At 51.3% G+C, this 17,413-nt stretch overlaps 1 protein-coding gene across 21 annotated transcripts in view; it reads right to left on the bottom strand.

Moving 5' to 3' along the window:
• Positions 1-17,413, bottom strand: part of RAPGEF1 (Rap guanine nucleotide exchange factor 1) — a 157,810-nt gene that overhangs the window by 17,200 nt on the left and 123,197 nt on the right. For 10 of the 21 annotated variants that reach the window (XM_039461291.2, XM_039461292.2, XM_039461296.2 and 7 more), the window contains 5 exons: positions 9,684-9,941; positions 8,794-8,886; positions 6,928-7,016; positions 3,633-3,744; positions 1,665-1,740 (listed from right to left, as the gene is read on the bottom strand). In XM_039461291.2, coding sequence (XP_039317225.1) covers positions 1,665-1,740; positions 3,633-3,744; positions 6,928-7,016; positions 8,794-8,886; positions 9,684-9,941 — 628 coding nt within the window. The remainder of the gene's footprint in view (positions 1-1,664; positions 1,741-3,632; positions 3,745-6,927; positions 7,017-8,793; positions 8,887-9,683; positions 9,942-17,413) is intronic. The other 11 variants (XM_039461302.2, XM_039461303.2, XM_039461300.2 and 8 more) reach the window with 3 other exon arrangements.

Genomic DNA, 17,413 nt, shown 5'->3' with positions numbered 1-17,413 from the left:
TGGAGTTCACGCTTTGGAGCTGAGGTCTGAAGCCAGCTCCCGTTTCGGCCCTTCACTCTGGACAAAAAAGAAATGCAAGTCGCTCCTGTGCCCAGCTGAGGATGGAGCCCCGTGTGTCAGGCACAGAGGGGTATTCACTGCAGAGAAGCCAAGCAAGGGCTATGCTTCGGATGGTGCTGATCACACACCCAGCACCGCTGACATGCCGGGCAGGTTTCGCGCTCCCGCACGTAATCTGCACAAGGGGCACCGCTCCCCGCTTCACCAAGTGGAGTCGGCTCAGGACGAGAAGCCCAGGGCCCTCCAAGCCTGCAACCGCACAGCTGCGGCTGGGCTGCAGTATCTCCAGGTCTGGGCCCCGCCCTGGCTGGAACACATAAAGGGTGAGGGAACAGTGAAGGGAGGGTGGGACAGTGAAGGGAGGGTGGGACAGTGCCATCTCTTCTTTCTCTCTAATTTTTTGTAATGTAAACGTATTTTTAGTACTAGTTTCATAATTCAGAAATTCCTCGAATCATCCTGGGTCACATGTTTTGGGAAACCTGCTGTGGAAACACAGGGACAGAGTCCTTTACAGAAACGAAACAGGCTGGGCTTGGATTTCAAGGTGGGGGTGTTTTCATTCCCTCCACAATTTACCTCACCATTGCTCTTACATCATCTTTTAAATAATTTTTTTTTTTTTTTTTTTGAGATGGAATGTCACTCTGTCACCCAGGCTGGAGTGCAATGCCGCCATCTCGGCTCACTGCAACCTCTGCCTCCTGGGTTCAAGAGACTCCGGCGTCAGCCTTCTGAGTAGCTGGAATTACAGGCACCTGCGACCGAGCCCAGCTAACTTTTGTATTTTTAGTAGAGACGGGGCTTCACCATGTTGGCCAGGCTAGTCTTGAACTCCTGACCTTGTGATCTGCCCACCTTGGCCTCCCAAAGTGCTGGGATTATGGTGTGAGCCACCGCACCTGGCCCTAAATAATTTTTTTTTTTAATGTAAAAAGAGAAGCAGTATGTGGAGAGGCTGGCCGGCTGGGTGGCGCTGGCCTCTCGAGGGCAGGCAGTGAAGGGTGCGGTGGCCACACCCTACCAGGTCACTGGCACCTCCTTTCCAGAACATGACTGGGAATGGCAGCTGAGTCCACCCAGCAGGACATTTTAGGGATTAGGGGACGCTCTCCGCTTTTCTAGCCCTCTCAGTCACCACACTGAATGTGCGGTGGGGTGGGGCAGCTGTGTGTTGTGAAAGTGATGCTGCTGCTATGGAACTGAAGGTTCCCGGACAGAACAAACTTTCCAAAATTTTCTAGTGGAGTATGTGAGTGAAGTCCAGTCTAATAGTCTGGAATAACAGAGTGACTCAGCAGTCAGGAAAGGAATCAAAAGGTACCTGCATGTTATCTTAAGTTTAGTAGTACTGGGTGACATGCCATCATTCAAGACGTCCAGTGGAGGATGGACGCCACACATGCCTGGAGCTGAACACGATCTACTTGTCTCCCAAGGTGGGCTCTCCCTGCTGTGACTCGGGCATACCAGGACTGCTGATCAGACCTACTCAGGGCTGGCTGCCAGGAGGGGACAGGAGGCAGAGTGGCACCCGGGGCAGGATGAGCCATCTAGTGAGCTCACTGACATAGACAAAGGCCGCTGTGGTGAAGGCGCCCTACCTTTCCTGTCAGTTTCAGTAGCATGGACCAATAAGATGTCCCCAGATCCCCCGCGGACGTCTGGCCCGTCATCACCCTGTAATGAAAACAGCCCAGGAAGGTATGAGGCAGAGTATGGCCTTCAGAGAGTCAGTTTAGGAAGAAACAGGCAGGAATGAGATGACAAGATGCTGCACTGCAGGGACCCCAAGTCCCCTCTCCTTCTGTGCTCCTTGGCCCAGGAGCAGTGTGGTTGAGCTGCAATGCCAGGGGTGCCCTCCAACCTCACCTCGTGCTTGGTGACAGGCACAAATCGGACCGTGTCTGGGAGCTGGATGGCCTGGAAGCTGCCCTGGCACCAAGGCACCAGGACATGTCACTGTTTTGAGCACACAACTTGGGCCAGAGGACATAGCACCATCCATCTTTCCCTGCTCACTAAACCACAAGTCAGAGACGAGGTAGGACTCCATGGAGGGCGGGGAGGGAGGCAAGACAGTCCTCAGCCTTGCCCAGGATGCCTGTTGAGGCAGCAGCAGGACTATTTCTAAGCATGCTCATGTTCCCCAAAACTGCGGCAAGCTGCCCTAAATCTAAATCTGTCTCCCCAGGTGGAAACAGAAGTTCTTGCATCGGTACTGGTTCTCCCACGAGACCCTTCATTAGGGGAGAGCACAGCATCACAGAGACAGACGTTTAATGACATCTGACACTGCACACCTTCCACCAACCCACCTACCTATTAGGAAGCAAGTCTTGCTTCCAGGTGGGCAAACAGAGGCTTCTGCCACCCAGTGTAGAGCCAAAAAGAGCTGTGACCAGGGCCAGGAAAGGAGGTCCAGGAAAAACACCCCAGGCCTGTTTCCACCCTGGCCCCTCAATGCTCCCTGCTCTGTAACGCTGGACGGGACCAGTCTGCTCAGCTGTGGCACACATTCCAAGACTCACCCACATTTTTATTTTTAGGTTTTGGTATTTTATCTCCTGACTCTAGAGGTCTGAGATTGTCTTGGGTTTTCCCTTAGGAGTTGGGGCAATGCCTCTGACCTGATTTTAAGGAAGAAATTTATGGCAAGGATCATGAAATGACACTTCTCTCTGCAGAGGGCCCAGCCGTGTGAGCACCACCACCTCCTCTGCCTGTGTGTGACAGCCCAAGGCGCAGACACCTTCCCAGGCTGCTCCCTGCCACGGCCAGAGCCAGCATATCCTTGCCTCGGAGTATGCAGAGGGCACTATCTGTCCTTTTGTCTGCGTGTCACCAAATCAAAGCCCCAAAACAGTTGCTTCCTGGTGCAGGCCAAGGCTGCTTTATGAAGCTGTTCTTTGCACTTCTAGAACTGCATGCAGGAGGGAGAGACAGGGCACTGCCGGTCCAGCTTCCTCTTCACTGTCACAGGTTTGGGCCCTGTTTTCACCAACAAGGTTCTACAGGCAAGACATAGCACCAGGGAATCCACAGCATTCAGGCCTGAATTTTCTTTTCTTTTTTCCTTTTTTTTTAAAGAGCTGGGTCTTGCTATGCTGCCCAGGCTGGTCTTGAACTCCTGGACTCAAGTCATTCCCCTGCCTTGGCCTCCCAGGGAGACACCAGCTGGTGTCTTCCAGGCTAAAGCTACAGTGGGGCTATTTTTTCAACAACAGAAAAAGTTTCCCATTAGTGAGGGCTGACCACAGGCTCTGTCTGCAGAACATTTACATGGGTTCCATCCCCACCCGCTAAGGAGTGCTGGCATCTGAGGCTACAGAGGCTGCAGAACTTGACCTGTGTAAGACCACTTTCTAGAAGCATCAGAAGGAGATGGCATGCTTACCCTGGAAACTACCCCTCCAGAGCCCACAGCCCAGAGGCCCAGCAGGGGCATTGAGAGACTTGGTCTCGAAGCCTCTTGGGGTTGTTCTGCTTGTGACAAGATCACATTCCCCTCAGCCCCACGTGCTCTCCTCTGTGGGGCCAGGCTGCCAAACCCCAGCCTGTGAAGTCCTCACCTCCTGCTTGAGCGTCAGCCTGGACATAATTTCACTGTGGTCGATGAGGGACAGCTCATCCACTTCCTCCTCTGACTGAGCGGACTCCAGAGCATCTGGTGACTTTGGGGCCCTGCAGGGAGAAGTGGTTTGTGTTGCAAGTGTCAAACTGAGGCCTGGAGGCCAAGGCAGTGCTGGTCTGTGCATGGGCTCGAAACTGCTCCCCGAACAAGCCTGCCCGATGGCAGCTACATCACTATGGACTGGATCCTCAGCTCTGCTACGGATTGGCTGTGTGGCCATACACAGGACATTTCCTCCTGCCTCGGATGCCCCATCTGTACACGGAAGTGATTCCGCTGGGAAAACAAAAAGGATCCATTAAACTGTTTGAGTGATGGTCTCAGTCACTTTCTGCCAAGGTCCACCGCACAGTCAGCATTTAGGGAGAGGAGGAGCAAAGGGGCAAGCAAAGGGGCAAGCCTCAAGCTGCATTGTTCTTGAGGCTGCTCCCCAAGTCTTCTCCAAGGACCGACTCACCACGGGACCCTTTGCTTGGCACTAAGAAAGAGTTGTGAACCAAGCAGACATAGCCTCTTGTCCCTGAGGGTTCAGTCTAGTAGGAGACAGAATTTATGTATGTTTTTTTGAGAAGGATCTCCCTCTGTAGCCCAGGCTGGAGTGACTTCCTGGGCTCAGGCCATCTTCCTATCTTAGTCCCCCAAGTAGTGAGGACTACAGGCTCAAGCCACCATGCCTGGGTAATTCCGTCCATGTTGTAGAGATAAGGTCTCACTATGTTGTTCAGGCTGGTCTTGACTCCTGACTCACGTGATCCTCCCACCTTGGCCTCCCAAAGTGTTAGGATTATAGCCACTGTGCCTGTCTTTTTCTTTTTTTGGAGACAGAATTTAAAACAAATGATCATGGCAGCACGGAGAGAGGGGAAGCCCAGAGGAGTACCAGGAGCACAAGCAGGGGGTCTGGCCTAGTCTAAAGGCTGGGAGGCTTCTGGAATGGGATGGTGAGCTGAGGCTTGCAGCACTGAACCCAAGCTGCTGGCTGAAGTTTGGGAGAGGATATTCCGCACAAAGGGGAAGGTGGGATGACCAGGGGTGCCCAAGATGTGTTTCCAAGCTTCGGGTGTTCTGGGGAGTGGAAGCTGTGCCTATAGATATGCCTGGTGTTCCCCTGGCATTTTCTTCCACATTCCTCTTTTATTCTGGCCAGTCTTACATAGGTCACATTTTAACTCCAGGTATCTGATATACAAAAATATGTGCCTTTAGGCTAGGTACGGTGGCTCATGCCTGTAATCCCAGCACTTTGGGAGGCCGAGGTGGGCAGACCACCTGAGGTCAAGGAGTTTGAGATGAGCCTGGTCAACATGATGAAACCCAGTCTCTACTAAATATACAAAAACTAGCTGAGCATAGTGGTGCTCTCCTGTAATCCCAGCTACTTGGAGGCTGAGGCATAAGAATCGCTTGAACCTGGGAGGCAGAGGCTGCAGTGGGCCAAGATCGCAGCACTCTACTCCAGCCTGGGCAACAGAGCGAGACTCTGTCTCAAAAAAAAAAAAAAAAAAAAAAAAAAAAAAAAGTGCCTTGAGTAAAAGCACATGGATGGGTCAGAGTGGGCCTTGCCCAGTCTTGTGAAGAACCTTGCTCCACGTCTCATCAATGTCCAGCCTGGTGGAAGGACAACATCCCATAATTGTTTCTCAGCAGTCAAAGTGTTCATCCTTCTCTTTCACGAGAACCATCTGGAACTCTGAAGATGACACTTGGGGGTCCAGTGAAGCTGGTGGCACACCCCCATGCTGCATTTGCTTGGCCCGCACACTCTGCTCCGGGTATTAACCTAGAAACCTCATCATTCCTAGCTTCACACCTGGGGAAACCTCAGTCTGGGCAGACAAGTCAGAGAGACAAAGCTGAGAGCACGAGAGTGGCCAGGAGGCAGGATGGGCAGGTGGCCTTCTTCAACAGGTCCCCATCAACTCTTCCTCATTTATTTTTCTTTGTTTTGCTATCTTTATTAACTGCCACTTCAAGCATTCATGCTGAGCCCTGATGACAGGTGGGCACACCCTTGCTCTAAGGTCACCGAGGACCCCAGAGGTGGCTAAAGCTTGACCTAAAGAAGGAAGAAAAGCTTGAACATGTGAAACATAGTGAAGTCAATGTGAAGTTGTAGGTGGGAAGGCCGATTTGCAACTCCCACAGTTCGTATTTTACAAGCGCATATTGGGGAAATTCACTAACATATTTCTACACTTGGCCAGGTTTGGTTTGTGCTAATATTGAAAAAAATGTTATAAGACACTAAAGAGCTATAACGACTAAATGCAATGCACAGCTCCTGATCTTGGCTGCAAAAAATTAAGATATGCAAGACATTTTTGTTACAACGCAATATGCATACATATATCCAGAAATGTCCCCGATAAGTTTGTAGGTGGAGGGGGGGTATCTTTTACATTTCCTACCAACTTGAAAGAGGCCAAAATCAAGAATAAGGGAAAAAAAAGACAAGACTCTCGTGAGTAGTTTGTAAGGCAGATGATACAGGTGCAAACAATCAAGAAGTAATGGCAAATTGGATGTGAAGGCCTTTGAGGGGTGGGATTATTAGTGATTTTGCTTGCTTTTTTGCAGTTTTCTATGCTTTTCAACAGTTTCTACCCTGAGCATGTATTATTTGAGAATCTGGAAAAAAAAGGAAGAGGGCCAGATACAGTGGCTCATGCCTGTAAGCCCAGCACTTTGGGAGGCTGATGTGGGAGGACTGCTTGAAGCCAGGAGTTAGTGACTAGCCTAGGCAACATAGTGAAACTCCGTCTCTACTAAAAATACAAAAAATTAGCTGGCATGGTGGCGGGTGCCTATAATCCCAGCTATTTGGGAGGCTGAGGCAGGAGAATCACTTGAAGCCGGGAGGCAGAGGTTGCAGTGAGCCGAGATTGCGCCATTGCACTCCAGCCTGGGCAACAAGAGTGAGACTCCACCTCAAAAAGCGTGGTAGTGCATGCCTGTAGTCCCAGCTACCTGGGAGGCTGAGGTGGGAGGATCGCTTGAGCCCAGGAATTTCAAGGTTATAGTGAGCTGTGACTGTGCCGCTGCACTCCAGCCTGGGTGATTGATCAATACCCTGTCTCTAAAAAAGAAAAAAAGGGACAAGAGAAGGAAGAAAGAGTTTCAACTTGAAACACACCCTCAGGCCAAGGGGCCAGCTGGGAGGGGCCGCTCAGGCAGGCCTCACTGAGTGGACGTGCTGCTCTCGGGGGACCAGCTCCTCTGGGTCCACTTCCTACCTCTCACTGCCGTCTCTGCTATCCTTCCCAGGGACGCTGCCGACCGCCGTGGGATCTCTGGGATGTCCATCTTTCCCAGCCGGTGGATCCTGGAAAGAGGAGTGGGTGTTGAGTTCTGGACAGGGGCCCGCTGCGGGGCTGCTCTGTCTTCCCAGCATTCCTGCCTGCAAGTGGCTGTGGAGTGCAAGTTCCTATGGAGCAATCTGAGATGTGAACGAATTAACGATGAATGCCGTTAACCACAGGAAACAAGCCCTTGAGACTAGCATCTGGCCTTTGTAGAGAGTGAAAGGTGCCACTATTTGGAACATCTGTTAGCTGCCAACCTAGGCAAAGCCACCTCAACCACCTCCTCAAAGAGGACTGTCACCATAGCCACTCCACAAGAGCACAGCCAGGTGCTGGGCTCAAGGTCTGCCTGCTTCTCCTTGACTTCGTCAGTGAGCTAACACCATCGTCTCCCCACTCCATGCACACAGAGGCCAGAAGTCAAGGACCCTGCCCAAGACCACACAGCTCGTCAACAGCAGAGCTTAGATCGGAACCCAGGGCTATCTACCTGCAAAGCCTGTGCCCTTAACCACTGGGCCCTGCTGTCATGAACCAAACTCTGCCAATTGAAAGTTAAAGAAGTCCTCAGGGCTGCAGTGGTCAACCGGGTTCAGTACCCCAAGGCCAGCTGCTCAGGCCCAGGGATGCCAGTCTCCTCTTCCCCCAGCAGACGTGCTTCCTCTTGGGTCCCTGGGCTGGCCCTGCTCAGTGACAACATGGCCCAGCATCCCTGGTCTGCTGCCGAGGTCTGATGGTGAACTGGGGCAGCACAAATACAGAGTGTTGAGTGTTTCGAGGTGAGGAGCCAGTGAGCCAGTGAGCCCTGGCAGCATCACGGGTGGAGGGAGAGAGTTGTGCAAAGCCAGCCTCTCCCTGGGCATGGACTCACCATGGGGAGGCTGAGCCGCGTGGTGCCAGAGGCACAGGTCAGCAGAGGGGACAGCCCCCACGGACAAGGGGCAAATCCCACTGGAGTGAACACTCCTCAGTGTTCTACAATTTACTGATGCCTGAAACAGGGTTTGCTCTGTGTGGGCCTCTGAACCCCTGTAGGGACCCTGCTGAGAGAACCACCTTAACGGGTGTGACCAAGCTCTTCATGGGCGGGGTCCGGCCTTGGTGGGTCACTGGGAGTCTTCCAGCCCTCATGGGCCTCCTTCAAGGAACTTGTCCCACTTGAGTGAAGCTTTTGAATTTGCTCATGTTTGGCTGAAGCAAAACTTGGAAAGTGGATTGCTCAATAGAACCGCTGTACCTTGACAGCTGGGAACTGGGATGGTACTGTCACGAGGGTGCTGACGTTGGGTACCTTGAGGCTCCCTCAGGAGGGGGTGTGCATAGCCATGGAACTGCTTCCTCGGAAGCAGTTAGTGTTAGAGCGATGGGACATGCTGGGGAGGAGGGAGATGAGGGTCTGAAAGGCCCCATGGGGAGAAGAGTCCCTCCCTCTATATGAGGGATGGAAAATGAAGCCAACGCCAGAAGAGGGAGGAAGGAACCCTGGAAAAAGCAACTGGAATCACAGTCGGGGCCCGCGCCATGCTGCTCCCAGGATTTCTAGAAGACGCATCTGGCCACACTCTGATGAGTACCACACGCACTGAAGCAGGAGCAAAGGGCAGACTTCCACCTGGAAGCCACGTCCTCTCCCAAGGGCTGAGCTGGCTCCCACCAGGCTGTGGGAGCCCAGTCTGCTGGCAACCAGGAAGGGGCTCAGCCCAGTGGAAGCAGGTGCGGGGGAAGCAGCCTCGGGAGGGCAGGGCCCAAGCCCCGCCAGGCCAGGCCACATGCAGGAGGCCGCCCGAGGTTACTTACTCCTCGAGGGGGAGCCAGCTCCTCGCTGCTCTGGCCAGAGGAATACAGATTGACATATTCACCCTCACCAGCTTCCTCACTGGCGTTTTCACTCTGGGGGAGACAGGACGAGAGGAAAGACACATGGGCCAGGCCCTCCAGCCAGCCCTCACAGCTGGCCAGGGGAACACCACGGCCTGCACTCTGCTCTCCCCAGGCACAGACAGCAAAGCTGCTTTGTCCAGCTCTCGCCTTTGCGCTAGAAGGGACCTGAGTCTCCTACTGCTGCTTCTCCCATAGTGTCCAGGGCCAAACCACCCTGGAGAGACGGCCCCGTGGCAGTGGAGATCCAGGGGTCCCGCTGCCTGTACTTCCTTTGTCCCATCTGTATGTCCATTCCAATCTGCAGGGCAGCATTTCTCCAAGTTAGATGAAGCACTATGGGCACTTTAATAGGCTGGAAACCAGGCTTCTGTCATTGACACCACGTGGAACCCAACAGACACTTGCCCCGAATCTGTCACCTCAACACTCACAAAGGGGTTTGTACCTTTCCCTAAAAACAGACAATTAAAGGGAAAGCTAGGAACATTTTGTGTCTTACGTATCTGAGAACTTCCTCTCTAAATGGCCACTAATCCATTTGTGGAAAATCAGATTCCTGGTTTCATGAAACTTTGTAGAGAAGATTCCTTGTGTTCTGGAAACAGAGGAGCTACCATTGCACCTTGTGACCCTCAGTAGCTGTCAGTCCAGCCACGCTGCCAGCAGTAATGTGCCAGCGGCATCCCTGACCGCTAGTGAAGGGGAGGCAGTGTCTTTCAGGAACAGTGAAACTGCTTTTTAAAAAACATGTAGCCCCATGTGCAGGGATGTGTGTGTGTGTGTGTGTGTGCGCGCAGAGTTCTCACCGAGTCAGTGAAAGAGGTTTCGGAAGGAAGGCAGACAGTATTCCCATGAAAGCTGCTCTCCTGAGAAGCCGAGAGAGGCCCGTCCACGGTGCTGGGAGGTGGACCGGCTATGGTTGGCACGGCTAAGTCAGAGCTCTGGGACTGGTGGACAGGTGGGAAATGTGGAGAGGAAGAGGAGGTAGGTGGAAGGAAAGGCGGAACGGAAGCTTGGTGGTGAGGCACGAAATCCTGGGAGTAGGACCTAAACACAGACTTATACTACAGAATCCAGGTGGAGAACAAACAAAAACGAGAATACGGGAAGAAAACAGAAGAGAGAAAAAGTAGTTAGATTGGCAGTAGCTAAGCAGTGACAGGCCATTTGCAGTAACTCTAACAGGAGCCACCAATCACACCAAGCAACCCCTGGTCCTCGGGCCACTGTGGTACCCACACCCAGCATCTCCTTCCTGGAGAAGGGCCCTGAGACTGGAGAGTGAACAGCGCTGTCCTCAGGGTTTTCTAAACTGCACGACACAGAGAATGGCTTGAGGGGCCACATGCTCCGCTGGGACAGAAAATAAAGCCTGCCTGGCCCATCACTGAATTGCCGGCTCAGGAGCCTCATGGCTAAATTCGATGTCGTCATTGTAATTACTCATTTTGAATCTTTTGCATGAATCTTCAGGTTTTATTCCTTCACAGTCAAACACTACAACCTTTAAACATTGAAATCCATCTTGAATGCTTTTGGAAAGGAGGGGCACGAACCCCAGGCATGGTTGGAAAACTGCACTACCTACATGCTAACGATGTCTGAGTCTCTTTCTCTCCGACCCAATCTTTTTTCTTTTTTTTAAACAAATGAAGTAGGCTGAGCATGGTGGCTCACACCTGTAGTCACAACACTTTGGGAGGCTGAGGCAGGTGGATGGCTTGAGCTCAGGAGTTTGAGGCCAGCCTGGCAACACGGCAAAACCATCTCTACAAAAAAATACAGAAATGAGCTGGGGGTGGCAAGTGCCTGTAGTTCCAGCTGCTCCGGAGGCTGAGATGGGAAGAGAGCTTGAGCTTGAGTCACTGTACTTCAGCCTGGGTGACAAAGCAAGGCCCTGTCTCAAATAAACAAAATACAATAAAAGCAAATCTGATCTTACAACACCTTTGATGCCACCTTGTAGCCACAAGGCTATACTCCCCCAATTTGTCATCAGAGAGGAAAGTCGGACACTGTCCTGAAAAGTGACAGCAAATGCCCATGGCTTCTGAGGACCAGTGAGCACCCCAGGCTGGGGCTCGGCTGCTGAGGGAGGGACAGAGGAGCTCTAGGCCTGCTGGTTAGCCACCACCACATGGAGAGAACCTAATGAGGTGATGTCATTGTGTCCTACAAAGACCTGCCACCATGCTGACACCATCAAGGGGAGCCGGGAGAGCACACTGTGGGCGGCCACGTCCAGAGTCCTTGCAGATATGGGTGAGTGAATGAGTCACAAAATTAAACAAAACGAAGACCTTGCTGGGCTCACCGGCGCACTACAGGGACCGGGTCGTGAGGAAAGTCAAGCCCAATGCAAATGTGCATGCCACTCACTCAAACGTTCTCTGTGTTTGCTGTGGCAGGAGATTTTCAGAACCCACGGAAAAGAGGAAAAAGGAAGAAAAATGGAGTTTTAAACTAACAAGGGGTCAAAGCCATTCATCCTTAAGTAGCTTTTTGTTTTATCTTTTGAGACAGGGCCTCACTTTGTCACGCAGGCTCGAGTATAGTAGTGTGATCACAGTACACTGCAGCCTCGACTTCCTGGGTTTAAGCAATCCTTCCACCTCAGGCTCCTGAGTAGATGGGACCACAGGTGCATGCCACCACACCTGGCTAATTTTTTTAAATTTTTTTTTTGGGTAGAAACGGGGTCTTGCTATGTTGTCTAGGCTCGTCTTAAACTCCTGAGCTCAAGTGATCTGCCTGCATCAGCCTCCCAAAGCGCTGGGATTACAGGCATGAGTCACCATGCCTGGCCCTTAAGCAGTGGGCAAAGCTACCCTTTAACATGTACAAAGAGCTACTACAACTCGAGGGACACACAACCCTCTCGTTTCCACCTGTTATGTACAGCCGTGGCCCTTCCTGGCCGCACTGACCAGAGTTTCAAGCTCCTCCCTCCTCTCCTATCAGCTCCAGTGGCTGCTGGATCTCACACCAGATCCATGACATCTTCCCTAAGCACTCACTACCACTTACACGACTGCTTACCCCATCTAACCTACAAACTCAACGCCAACCCTCGACCACGGTTGAATGAATCGGTGGAAGTATCATACACGTGACCAGCACTGAACATTCGGGTACCTGCCACAAGTGAAGTTCCCTTCATATCCTTCTTCAGGAGAAGCTCGGGGAGCAGACATTCTGCTCGACACCCTGGCTTGCCACCCTCACCTAAGCCCTCACAGCAGGCTCTAAGCAACACTTCAATGGTTCACACCAATTACCCAGGATGACGCTGCAGGCTTGGGAGCTCACTCTGGGCCTTCCTGGGATGGCACTGGGCTGAAGGGCTTGGCTTTCTGGGTTCTCCACTGCATCTCTGGAGGATGCTTGCACATAGCAAGACTCCCTCAGTGGCTGGGAAGGTCCACAGAGGACAGCGAGCAGGATGCCCTGGCCGGGGGCTGGAATGGCGTGCTGCCGGGAGGCTGCCTTCAGGGAACCCTTGACTGTTTCAGGGAGTGGCTCACTCTTTTGCAGGAGCCCAAGTTCTCAGATCTGCCAGATGTTTGTTCCCAACGCCCAGATGCTGCTGGGAGATTTGCTCAACAGAGCCCTCTCACCTTGCCTTGCTACCGCCTAGTTTAAGAGGCATGCTCAGCGCCAACTCCTTCTGAAGTCTTGACACATCCTCATCAGTGCCCCCATGTAAAGTCACTTTGTGCTTCCACATGCCCTGCAATAACTGAGCATCTGATTTACACATACACAAATGGCTTCTGTGTCATCACAAAGCGTACCAAGCTGGAGAAGCGTCCTCCCAACCGATCACATGGTGTGGTTAGCAGGTTTTAATTCAACAAGGTCAGAGGCAGACTCCCACAGCATGGTGCCTCTTCTGGGAGACGGCACAGGGTAGCTGCTGAGTGAGCACTCTCCAGGTGCCTCTCACGGCATCTCTGCCTGTGCACCCTAGTACAAGCCACCGAAGTTCTGGAGCCTCAGCTCAGGCTCTTCATCTTTAAAAACGGGGATGAAAACAACAGCCCCTCTCTCTTAAGGTTTCTGTGGATGTTCTGTGAGACGCTGGGCACTACATGCAAATCCTCCACATGGTGCTGGTATGGGCGACCTCTTGGGCACCATCAGTCCTCCTTCCCTGCCCTACGAACAATCCAGGAACTCTCTAAATAACAGAGCTTGGGCATTTAGTGGGGCCTAATACGTATTCTAGGCACCGTATTATTAATTAAGGTTCCTAGAATATTGCCCAACCCACAGCAGTGTCTCAGTTTTGAGTGTGGACAGGTAAGAGACAAACTTTACCCACTGCATGGGTTGAGATCTAGGCACTGGGGAGGGAGGCTCAGGGAAACGACCAGGGGTGTGAACTGCCAAGGAGGGGGCAGTTACCAAGGAGAAAAGAAGGAGAGTCAGCCTCTCTTGGACAAAGGGGCCTGGCCTGGCCTGCCGTGACCCTCCCTCTGCAGCTCTGAGCTCATGCTCTGGTATTCAAGCTATGCAGTCATGCTGGGACAAAAGCCAAACTGGAAAGGTACCTTCATGGGGCAGGGAGACACAGGGAAAGCCTTCTGATCACCACGAAGCCCCTGCTGTGCCCCCTTGGGTTCTGCACATGCCAAGAGCTGCATCAGGGCTTAGGTCACACCATTTTCAACAGGCTCGGTCTCTACTGATTCCCTAGAGGAATACTTCCAGCACTTTATGATCACACTTACCCACAGGGCAAGAAGAAAGGCAGGGCGAGCCATTCCATAGAAACACCGCCTCACCACAGCCTGGAGTTTATTTTAGGATCTGGCTCGTGCCCGGCTTTGCTTCTGACGAGCTGCTGCTCTCTGTGCAGCAGGAACTTTTATTTATAGCCAGAATAAGACTGTTTGGGCTGAGGATTTTAGAACAGGAATGGCTGCCTGTCTGAGACTTGCAAACTTCTGCAGAAGATCCAGGGGTGCCAGTTAGGAGAGGGAGTGCCTGGCCCCCAGTGTCAGCCCTGGTCACACAGTGAGTCAGAACACAGCAGGGACTGGCTCATGAGGACGAGAACAACTACTCCTACAGTATCCTTCCTGCTGGGCATGGATCATATCAACTCACCTACACACAATGCCTTATGAGGCTTATTACTGATGAAAATACTGAGGCTAGGCAGGGAGACCATGTGCCTAATAACGCAGCTGGCAAGAGGTGGTGTGGGGATGGCTGATATCACAACCAGTTCATGTTTTCTGAAATACTGAGGTGTATCCTGGACATGAGACAGGCCCTAGCCATGCAATCCCACAGCTCTGCAGGGTAAAGCCTCGCCAATTCTGCTCAGAGTTCCTTAGCTGAGTGCTTTGTGATGCCAGGAATGCAAAGCCCAATGAGCTGAGACTTGATACACAGGCCAGGACGCAGACAGAGGTACATGGGCCAGAGTGCTGTAGGACAGGCAGGGGAAAGGTGGAATCAGCAACCAGCTCCTTTGGAAACATACCCCTGAATGCTACCAGGCCCGAGTCCAAACGATGTGGGAGGCTGATGACCTCATCTATGAGCGTGTGGTCAATTCATTAAAAGGCAAACCTACTTGAAGCTGGCCAGGCATTAGTTTTTTTTTTTCCTCACAAGTAAAATACTTAGAAAAGGCACCAGTTTTCAGTGACACCTTCTCTTTTATAGTCCTGGCATGGAAAAAGGACTGGGGATGGGCCCTGTGTTGCCTTGGCAAGAAAGCAGGAAGGATCTTTTTTTTCCTTTTTTTTGAGACAGGATCTCACTCTGTCACCTAGGTTAGAGTGCAGTGGTGCAGTCATGTGTCACTGTAGCCTCGACCTCCTGGGCTCAACTGATTCTCTTGCCTCAGTCTCTTAGATGGGGGGAACTACAGGCACATGTCACCCAGGTCCAATCCTTGCTGTGTCACTCAGGCTGGTCTCGAACTCCTGGGCTCAAGTGATCCGCCTCAGCCTCCCAAAGTGCTATGATTACATGTGTAAGCCACTGCAGCAAAGTAGATCTTTAAAGGAACAGCTCTGAGTCCTCAATATAACAGCCATTCCACTTCATTCCTCTGATCAGGAAGACCGCGTACCAGAGGAGGCCGACTGGTCATCAGCAGCTGAAGGTTAGGGACACAGGCCGAGGGACCTTGATCAGAATTGCTGTTCCATAGTGACTTGAGCTCCAAGCCCTGGAGAACTGTCAGCTCCACCAGTTACAGGGAAATGTGATCATGTAAATGAATGGATTCACTGGCATTGTGAAGTGTTTGGGAAGAAAAGAAGTTGCCAGAAATTGGTCATTACTGCAAAATCTTGGCTCAAGCAAGGCTTATGACTTCAGAATTTTTGGATGCTACTTAGCAAAACAGATAAGCTATTGGACAGCTGGTTTGCAGGCTTAAATTTTTATCCCTCATTTGTGAGAAAACACATTCAGGGGAAGCTGCTTTTCTAGTGTGGTCTGGGCTTCCTTCCTCAGTGGAGAATCAACAGGAGCCACAGTTCAGCACTGGTGCTGGGCTCAGAGCACACATGTCCTTCAACCAGGGACTGTGAGCCCCACTGTGTGGGGGCCTAATTTATCTCTTCTGGAAAGAAGTTGAGCTTTTCACTGCTGATGACACCCCCATGATTGCCTGGGGAGAAAAGCTATTCTGATTTGATTCTTACAGAGATGAGGTATGACCTCTCTCAGGACACCCTCGGGCGCCAGGAAAGGTACTGGGTGACATTACTTGTGACTCCATTTGGCAGACTGTTAGGGAGACTTCTGGCTGTGTCTTCTCTTTCCTTATGGTGCTATTAACTACTGGTTGATAGCAGGGTCTACCTTCCTTTGGTAGGGTCTACCTCAGGCCCAGGGGCAACTCCTCTTCTTTGATGACCTTGTATTAATTTATAACAATAACTACACTTTAAATAGTGTCAAAAGATGAGCTCCAAAGCCAAGTGGCAGGTTCTGAGGCCAATGCCACAGCACCTGAACTGAGATCTGCCACAGACTGTCTTGTCTTTGGTCCCGGTAAGGAGGCGGTCCTGTGGGTCACACTGTGTGAATAAGATGGCATTCTTCTCATCAAAGAAGGGCCACATTAGCCTTATGTTGGGTCCAAAAATGTCTTCTTCCTTTTCAAATAAACTTCTTAGTGGAGTTTACTTTTTAAAACCACTTGATTATCCTAAGAGAACATGGATGTAAAAGAACAAAAATGTGTTGCTTGGGAGAAGACGGGTGAATGTAAAAGTTCCTTATTAAGTTCCTTCTCATGTGACATATTTTTGCAACCTGAATCACAATTATCTCCCTTGAAAATACTACATTTTGGCCAATGGCCTCATGGCAAATTACACTCTTGCAAAAACTTCCAATACATTCTAGGACGCTCCATAATACACTAAGTGTTGATCTGAATAGCATCAACCCTTTATAGAAAGATTTAGTACAGATTGAAAAATGATTCCAATTCAGTTCTAGAAGTCTGACAACTATTTTTACTCAGTTTGCATTTCAACAGCCTGACAGGGGCTCTAATTTACACTTATTCTTAGAACTCTATTTAGAGCCTGTAGCTACACTTCGTAACATGTCAGAACATGAAGGACAAATACACGCCTCTTGACGTCCAGCCTACTCACTTTTCTTTTGACTGAGCCTTATGAGGTCTCAAAATTTATTTGATAATTAAGCAGTTTGAAAATGTTAAACACTGTATTTTTCATGATGGGGATCTGGATTCCACCCTGGTTCTAGCTTAACTTGGAACAAACGGCTCAGCTTTTCTCTCCTGGCTTCTCCGTCTCTAGAACCATTCAATCACAGAGCAGTAAGGAAGGCCCTCGACAGGGAGACAGCAGCCCGACATGGAAGTAAAGGCAAGAGGCACTGGATGTGGAATTGGGCCTTGGGGTGCGTGTCAGTGTACAACCTTCACAAGGAATGGGGGTCCTTTTGGTACCTGAGAGTTTGACAGTCACAGATGGAGTCAGAAGTACAGCCATGGCCAGGTGCTACAGTGACACTAATGTGCCTGAAGCTGGTCCGGGGCAATGACCAGCCAAAATGCCAGGCTGTAAACAATAAAGATTCTCCAAGTCTAGAACCAGGGGGTGGAAACAGCTGCATCCGAGTGGTTGCGTTCGAAAGCCTCCAATGCAAGGCACTGTTAGGCTCTCTTCCTGCTGTCAGGGCTGTGGCCATTCCTGCTCTTGAGATGGGCGCACTCCTTGCTGCCGACAGTAAGGCAAGGCAGGCTTGCTCCTGGGCTCAGGAGGTAACCTCATCTCCTCCAGAGCTGGACCTTCCTCTACATCATCCCCTGAGGGTCGCAGGGAACTGAAAAGGGCTCTGGTCTGCATGTACCTCCTTCTACAAGACCTGGTCACACTGAGTGGGCTCTAACCCAGCCTTCACACTTCAGAGCAGCACTGGGTCTTTCAGGAAGGGTGGAGAAGTGCAGGGGGAACACACTGCAGGAGCCAAACTATTTCAAGGGTGTTGCAGACAGGAACTACCTGGGAAACTCTAAAGCTAGACA

The sequence above is a fragment of the Saimiri boliviensis genome, chromosome 2 (genome assembly GCF_048565385.1).
Source record: "Saimiri boliviensis isolate mSaiBol1 chromosome 2, mSaiBol1.pri, whole genome shotgun sequence".
In the NCBI taxonomy this organism is placed as follows: Eukaryota; Metazoa; Chordata; class Mammalia; order Primates; family Cebidae; genus Saimiri; species Saimiri boliviensis.
Note: the sequence above shows the minus strand (reverse complement) of the source record. Positions and strands in the feature narration are given on the sequence as shown.